General features: G+C 48.5%; 1 protein-coding gene across 1 annotated transcript in view; it reads left to right on the top strand.

Moving 5' to 3' along the window:
- Sybu (syntabulin) overlaps positions 1-5,937 on the top strand; it is a 112,436-nt gene extending 106,499 nt beyond the window's left edge. The window contains exons 8-10 of the mRNA XM_027431435.2: positions 1,143-1,346; positions 3,136-3,285; positions 4,848-5,937. Coding sequence (XP_027287236.2) covers positions 1,143-1,346; positions 3,136-3,285; positions 4,848-5,937 — 1,444 coding nt within the window. The remainder of the gene's footprint in view (positions 1-1,142; positions 1,347-3,135; positions 3,286-4,847) is intronic.
- The last annotated feature ends 2,828 nt before the right edge of the window (positions 5,938-8,765 follow it).

Raw genomic sequence — 8,765 nt, forward strand, 5'->3', positions numbered from 1 at the left:
CCACGTTCACACTACCACTCACTTTTACACACATTGCTCCCTGGAACGCATGAGGGGACAGGACCAGACTTAAAGCCACAGATTGAGGAGGTTCCCCACAAAACAGTTATTGTTGTATGAAAAGAACGTTCTTCCTCTGAATTTTCCTGTAACACCAAGCGATACTCCTGACAGAACATGTTATCCTGTTTTAAGTCATTTCAGCATTCCCTGGATGCTTTCCAAACCCTACTGGCTATCAAATCTCTGGAACTAGATGAACAGGAAAAAACTAAACACGCTGATCCTGTAATACCAGCCCAGAGCTGAGGTGCAGGGAACTTCTGGGATGCACTCTCAGACCTTTTCAACTTGCCTTTTGTAAAGACAGGCCTCATGCAATGCAGATTGGCCTCCAACTTGTTATATAGTCAAAGATAACCTTGAACTCCTGTCCTTTCTACCTCTATGTCCCAAGTCCTGGTGTTAAAAGGGTGTGCCACACCAGGCTAGATTTTCGAAGCAACTCTACAAGGAAGATGAGACATCTTTGTGGGGTATGTGTGTGTAGGTTTATGTGTGTGTGCAAAAAGTGGCTTTCCTAAATATTAAGTAAATGGCAGTGCCAGGACCAGTAAATTCATTCAGCAATCATGCTAGACAGCAAAAATTATAGGTTCATAAAAATAGATGAACACAAGCACAGATCCTTCAGGAAGCTAAAGCATTTGGCGTATTGGGGTATTTAGGAATGGTAGGAGAGGCTGGAACAAGTGATGCATTGGACCCGTGAGTCACTTTAAGGAGTCTAGCCCTTACTCTGGGTACCAGTGGGAATGTCTTGGAGGAGGGCGATACTGTTCCAAGTCCTCACTAGAAAGGCATTAGCCTCCTACAGGAGCGTGCAACACCAAATAGAAACTGCTTAAAATAACAGTAGAGGGGGGGGGGTTCCTTGTGCTCGTGATAAAAGGTGATCAAATATTAAGTGGGTGGGGGAAAAAAAGTTGCTCATGAGGACCACTAAGTGACCACACGGTGTCCCAGTCAACTCTAGGCATCAGATTTCCTTAGCAGCAAGCGGCCTTAGGAAGGAGCACCGGTAGACCTTAGCATCTCCAGCCACAAGGACTCTGATTGGCTCTGTAATGATCTTCTTTCAGCCGAGGTCCCCATGGGCGGAGCAATGGAGCATCATCCCACAAGGCTGGCAGCAGCCCACCGTCCCCAAGGGAAAAGGACCTTGTGTCTATTCTGTGCAGGAATCCATTGAGTCCCAATAGCATCCACTCCAGCTACGCCCCTTCTTCTCCAAGTAGCAGCAACTCCGGCTCCTACAAAGGAAGTGACTGTAGTCCAGTAATGAGGTGAGTCCCATTTGCCTCTGAAAGCACGCCTCTTATTTTGTCCAGTTTGGGGCTTTCCTTGAGATGGGAAGATTTGTGTAACTTTTGCTTCCCTGCTTTAACCTGTAAGAAGACACTTCTCTTCTCACAGTTAGCTAATCCTTTAAAGGTCGATGCAGAAAGAACACAAACCATCAGCTGAAACAACACTGGGCAATCTAATTCGCTGGTGGACAGGGAACAGGGAATGGCACAGTGGCAGGGAATTGTTCAAATTTCACGGGCATGGGGAGGATTTGTGCTTGGGTTCAATGCCTAGGGTAGCAGGGTCTGTCTTGAACACTGGGAATAGAGGGGTGAACACAAATGGGCTCAATGCCCAAAGGAGGAGGAGGCTAATATAAAAGCCAATTTAGATTATTCACCAACTGTCTGTTGCTACGTGAATATGTAAGAGTGGCCACACTAACAAAATAAAAGTTGGCATCTAAAAGGTGAGTGGGGCATTAACAGTCGGTGAAACAGGTGGGGAGGAGGAGGGCTTGGAGGGCTGGGAACTGACCGTGGCCATATTGAGCAGAGAGTAGGCACAGGGGGCGAGCGGCATGGGAGCCTGAACTGAGCCCAGAGTTGGAGGAGAGCCTGGCAGCCTTCCACGGCCCCTATTCCTCCCCGGCAATCCCTGCTCTCATTAGTCAGCTCTCTTATGGCCTGGATGCCCAGGCTGGGCCAGGCCTGACAAGGGCCAAGATTCCAGCTGGGCTGTGTTTGCAGAACACAGAGTGCTTCTCCGTAAAACACACTGGGAAGAGTGAGGTGGCCTTGTTCCCTCCAAACAGGGAACTTTCCATCCCCACCAGATCCGTAAGCTTACACTGCCACCGACCTCAGGACAATCTGAATTCAAGGAATTATAAGCAAGATCTTCAGGCAGGGGCCAATTGTGAGGGAAGTTAGGTCACCTTGTCTCTGCCTTCCCTCCTGGTCCCCCCGTGTTGTTTAAGGTTACAACTGTTAATCTGGAGTGACAGCCGAGGCCCACAGGCAAGCGTGCACTGTTTCATAGGACATTATTCCTAAGCCCTAGAGTGCCCACAAACACACATACACCCCAGTCTCACGAGTGACCAACAGTCCACCTTCTGACAGTTATCTGTTCTGAGACTTAGGACCCCAGCACACTGCTGACACTCTGCTCCAGCTGTCAGCCGCATGTCCAGAGAGCCATAGAGCGGGTGCCCTCAGACCAGCACAAATGAGGCGTTTGTTCAGTCCGGGGGATTGAGTCTGGAATGGCACCACATGCCCAAGCTTACTTATGTGTTGCAGACTCTGTTTTTAATTTAAATAAGGCCTCCCATGGGGATCATAGAAGTCTGTCACATCATTTGGAGCAGGACCTACACCCTCCCCCATGTATCTAGGCTGAGAGTATCTCTCCATGGGGAATGGGCTCCCAAAGCCCATTCGAGGCGCACTAGGGATAAATACTCCTCTTTATTGAACCCTCACAAAGAACGTGGTGTAGAGAGTTTGCTTTGGCATATTTTAATGGTATGAAATAAGGTTTTCATTGTGACTTTTATACATGTGTATAATGCACTCAGATCCTATTTACTCTCATCACATTTACTCTGCATGTCCTGCATCTTCCCGGTAGTTAGGACCCTTGCTGAGGGGATTAATCCCATCACAGAGGCTCTGTGCTCATTATGTCTTGATTACCTCCCAATTTGAGGGGGGTGTGCACAGACATGCAGTATAAGAAAACAGGGCAAAGAGTAACGCCTTATTCCTCGGATTATTTCAGGCGGTCTGGAAGGTATATGTCTTGTGGAGAGAATCACGGTGTCAAACCCCCCAATCCGGAACAGTATTTGACCCCTCTGCAGCAGAAGGAGGTCACCGTGAGGCACCTGAGGACCAAGCTGAAGGAGTCTGAGCGCCGACTTCATGAGAGGTAAATGTGGGTTTTCTACACCCCGAGGCTTAGCAGTCCCTTCTTCCCAGAAAGTCAACTAGGAAGCAAGGCTACCCAGGAGGATGAAAAAGAAAACAGTTCTATTAAGTTCACAGTCTTCAGCCAGACACATTTGATCATTGTGCCCTGGTTGTTGCAGAAGCTCACAGGAGCTAACAGGTTAGAGGGGACCTTGGCTACTGGGTGTGCTTGCTTTGGCATGAAGAATTGGGTGTGTACATGACTATTTTTAAACGGCAGGAACACTTGCAGGAACAATCTCCTGCTTCCAGTAGAGCGGGTCCCAGTGGGCCCATCAAGCCCCGATAGTCTCTGGAGAGAGCTATAGCTGTGTGCTCTGTAACTCCTGCCAGCTCTTTCCATGCTGAAGGAAATACGTCGTTATTCTTGGACTGTTGTTAAGGCTGGGGGGGGGGGCACACAAAAACAAAACCAGCCAGTGTCTAGATCTTATCACAGACAGAGAAAAACGTTTGAAATGTTGAGAATAAGCCAGATTTTCTGCTTCGTGGTTTTCTCTTGGAACTTCTTGAGACAAGGTGACTACCAGACATACCAGCTCTAACTGGGTGCTGGGTGCTTAGTGAAGGGAGCATTCTCTGGGAACTGACCTGCTCCATCCTCCTCCTCTGCTGCCACAAGATAAGAACCTGGGATCTTGGCTGCCAGAGTCAGGACAGACAGTGCAGGTGGGGAGGTTTTATCTTCCTATTGAATGTGATTCTTTACCAGATAGAGACTTGTGACCCGAGCTCACCTCTTTGGTGATTTAGGGGAAGTTTTGAACCCTTGTCAGAGAAGGCATCCAAAAGCTTGATAAAATAGCTCTCAGATACATGGCGCTATGGACCGCCTGATCTTTGTATTCACAAGTAACAGGAGATACATACATACTTGCGCTGACTTTGGAGAAGTTGTATGTAAGGATGTCTCGGCAAAGGTTTGAAAATAGCTTATGGTGAATGATAAGACATCTCAGAGAGTCACCTCAGAGAGTCACCACAGCTTCACGATGCTCTTTTCTGAGACCACACAGACACAGCAATTTTTACAAGGTTCTTCCTGAACATACGGCGTTTTCTGGTTCAAAAAAGTGTCACTGGAATATAAGGACAGTTACACAAGGCTTTTCTCTTTCATCAGTAATTAAAGGTGATAAGGCCTCTTCATCTACGGCTGTCCATCCGTATTACTGAAGAGTAAACTACAGAGTGAGAAGTAGGCTGTGAAACATCAGACGCTAAGTTTGGCGTGGAGCATGATGCCAGCAAAACGCTTGGCACACAGACTCCCAGCTCCACAGTGAGGGTTCAGATAGGAGACAATGGCAGCTATTGTGATTCTGGTTACTATTATTAGCTCAGCTGTTTTATAATTACAAGGGGAGGTTCCATGGCTAATACTGGCCCCAAACAAACTCTGAACAAAGTGCTTTAACGTCTGGGCTTCATGTGGAAGAGCACACACAGGCCTCAGGCTGCTGTCGATTGTCCCTTGTCTATTTCAGAGCTGGCTTGTAACTTTGCCTGCTTTGCCTCTAGGGAATCCGAAATCGTGGAGCTCAAGTCTCAGCTGACTCGGATGAGGGAAGACTGGATTGAGGAGGAGTGCCACAGAGTGGAGGCCCAGCTGGCACTCAAGGAAGCCAGGAAAGAGATCAAGCAGCTCAAACAGGTCATTGAAACCATGCGGAGCAGCTTGGCTGATAAAGACAAAGGCATTCAGAAGTACTTTGTGGACATCAACATCCAGAATAAGAAGCTGGAGTCTCTGCTCCAGAGCATGGAGATGGCACACAACAGTGCCCTGAGGGATGAGCTGTGTCCAGACTTTGCCTGTGAGTCCCCGGAGAAGAGTTTACCTCTGGGCAGCCCGTTCCTGGAGGAGCAGGTTACGGAGGAAGGTGCTGACAGCGAGCTGCTCCTGGGAGACAGCATGGCCGAGGGCACGGATCTGTTAGATGACATGGTGACAGCCACCACCTCCACCACCACAGACTCGGGTGAGCTGGAGTTTGTTCATTCTACTACCCTCGGGGCTCTCCCCTTGGTGAGCCTGGTGGAGCAGGCGGTGCAGACCGACGTGGTGCCCTTCAGCCCGGCCATCTCCGAGCTCATTCAGAGCGTGCTGAAGCTTCGGGACTCCTGTCCCACCAGCTGGGCGGGGTCCCCAGATGAATCTGAGGCTGGCTCGGTGGGAAGCTTCCCGGAATCCATCTCTGCCTTAATGGTCGATTTGACCCCAGCAAGTCCCAACTCGGCCATCCTCCTGTCTCCCGTGGAGATCCCATTCGGTGGTGGCGGCAGTGGTGGCAGGGCAGCAGCCGAGGGAGCTTCTGCAAACCGTCTCATGAGGGAGCTCGATTTTGCAGCCTGCGTGGAAGACAGGTTGGACAGCGGCGGCGGCATGCTCGCGCTGTCCCAGGGAGGGGCGGTGGGGCAGTACTGGAGCCGCAGCTTCCTGGTGGACCTCCTGGCCGTGGCTGCCCCGGTGGTCCCCACCGTCCTGTGGGCGCTCAGTACTCAGAGAGGGGGCGCAGACCCCGTCTACAACATCGGGGCCTTGCTCCGGGGCTGCTGCGTGGTGGCCCTCCACTCGCTGCGCCGCACAGCCTTGCGCATCAACTCCTAATTAATACCCGTTACCTTGCCCTGTGTCCATCCGTCCATCCGTCCGTGGGGTGGTATGTGTGCCAGGTAGAGCAGCAGCAGGGGCGTCCGTGCAAGTCGTCTGTGATCTGTCCGTCTGGCTCCTCGCTGTTGGGTTTGCACTGTCGTGGGTCGAAGCCTGGTGAGGGTTAGGTTATCTCCCGAGGCGAGCAGACCTGGCTCTGGTAGACGCCCCAGCTGCAGCTGCAGCAGTGTGGGATAGGAAGCATGCTTACGCCCCTGCAGTGTCGTGTCGTCCGAGGTGCCCCTTCCCATGCAGCTTGCACTTCCGTCACAGCCTCTCCGAGGCTGGCATGTTCTCCCTCCTTGCTTTGCTGTGTGACTGTCCCAGCATTCCCGTGGTCTTGTGCATAGCAGGGGACTGTGACCAAAAAAAAAAAAAAAGATCAAAGTGTGTTTGTGCGACTGGTTCGAAGAACACTTGAATAGCTCTTTACCGTCTTTTGGGATTCAGGAGGTTTGATTTTTTTTCTCTTTTAACTAAATGTAGCTCTAAAGTCTTAAAAAGGCTCATTTGCTCTTAAACCTGTCAGTTGATAGAACTCTGTAAATATACCATGTTACAACGTACTAACTTATTTTTTGCTTATTATATATAGTGTTTTATTGTAAATTGTTTGTACCCACAAAGTTCAGCATGGAAATAAAAAAATTAGTGTTTCCATTTAAATGTTTATGCCTCCTACAGTTGTGAGTTTACGGCTATAGAAGACCAAGTAAGTAGATCATGGTTTATCAGTAATACTCTATGAAGTGCAAGTAAGCAGAGAAATGAGAAAGGAAGAGTAATTATTGGATATTCCCTGTGGGGAACCTCAATTCTGTTCCCATCTTTCCCTCCCGCCCCCATACACGCACACTGAAGAATAAAAACTTGTTCAAAAAGAAAGGTAAATATGTCCTACCTTGAAACGATGATTTCTAAAACAAGAGTAGCTCTGTTTATCTAAAACAAGCCATGCACCTGCTTGCACACATAACCAGTTGCACGTGGTAACTCTTTCCAGGACAGGTGGGTGGTTTTTTTGTTTCATCTCTAGAGACTTCCTCCTGGGAAGAGGACCTCGCACGGTCCGTCCTCCTCCGGCTTCAGTGACGACATGGGGACGGGTGGAGGAAAAGATCTGCAGTGACTCACTGATCTATTTTACAAGCAGAGCTGAAAAGCCTCAGCGAGCAAACCTGCTCAAAAGCTCTAGGCTTCAGAAGCCAGGGTTTTAGTGTCTGCAATGAAAATGCCTCTGCTGTCTCACTACAGAAATGGAGGTGATCTGAAATAGCCTCGCACCTTACACTTTTCCTCCACAGCACCTTCAATGTGCTGGACTGTCACTGTTATTTATTTATGCCTTTACTGTCTTATTACCCATCTCTCCCGTCCATGCTTTAGCTTTGTGAACAGGGCAGGAGTGTGTGTGTGTGTTCTGTCTCATGCACAGATACCAAGGATTTGGAAAAGAAACTGGCACACAGATCTGAAAATCATTGCATAAGAATTCATCCAACAGCCACTACTGAAATCTCACAAGCCACATAGCCACTTTGGTCAAAAATAGGCAGGAAAAAAAAGAAATAATGTTTAGACCCTGATGGTAGAAAAGGGTTCCACATATGTTAGGAAGTGGGGGATGGAGGGAGGCCAGGATGGCAAAGAGAACAGAAGGGAAGAGACAGGAAGCTGAACCATGGTGGTGATTTGCATTTACTTTCAATGCAATGAGAAAATAGTAATGGACTTAAGCACAACAGTGATACATTCTTATCAAAACTAAAGGCTGGGTGCAGGGGGTATTGTAGCTGGGCAGGAATGAGAGCAAGGAGACCAAGGGCAGTTCTCTTTCCACAGGGCAGATGAGAGATCGACCACTTGACCATGGAAGAAGATAAACCGGTTAATCTGAATAAATATAGAAAGAAATGATAGGTGAGAAGGAAGCAAGGGTAACGGGAAAAGGAAGAAACTGAGGCTAACTCAGAGGTTTCCAGCTTGAACAACTACATCAATGAGTATCGTTTGCTGAAAATGAAGAAGAGTTCAAGAGACTCTTGTTCGGCTAAGAAAAACCTTTGTGATGTTATGCCAGTAAGAACCTGCATGTGTACTTAGGGTGATCCCAGGAGCTGCCAAGGCTACTTATAGAATTTGGGCTCCTTGATTCTGCATAGTATTTAAAAACACAAAACAGACAAAATCGTCCAAGAAATGGGAAATAATGCCCAATACTATGTCCTGTCTTACTCCCACAGTTAGACAAAAGTGAGTAATGAAAAACCGTAAACAGTAATGTATTCACTGGCTTTGATGGCAAAGTCTTAATGGCTTTGTGTTAGTTGACCTTGATGGGAGATTTAGGGATGGAAGGCAGACTGGAACAGCTTAAAGAGTGAATGGAAGACCAGAACCTTGTTGTGAATGCCATGGCCACATTGCCAGGTCTAGCTCCAGAGGTCAATGCCAGGTCTAGCTCTAGAGGTACACCACTCACCTTGCCTGATGAGTTCCCCCAAACCAGCTCCGCCTGAACCAACGCCACATTCCCAGGTATGTGTCAATCATTCAGCTCCTTCACTGGTCTTGTCTTGTGAGCTCTCCCAGAACCAAGTGTCTTCGTTGGGGTTTCTATTATTGTGAAGAGACACCATGAACATGGCGACTCTTACAAAGGAAAACACTGATTGGGTGGCTTAGGGTTCAGAGTCCATTATCATCATGGTGGGCCTTGGCAGTGTGCAGGCAGACGTGGTGCTAGAGATGGAGCTCAGAGTCCTACCTCTGACTCACAGTTTCAG

The sequence above is a fragment of the Cricetulus griseus genome, chromosome 10 (assembly GCF_003668045.3).
Source record: "Cricetulus griseus strain 17A/GY chromosome 10, alternate assembly CriGri-PICRH-1.0, whole genome shotgun sequence".
NCBI classification, from domain to species: Eukaryota; Metazoa; Chordata; class Mammalia; order Rodentia; family Cricetidae; genus Cricetulus; species Cricetulus griseus.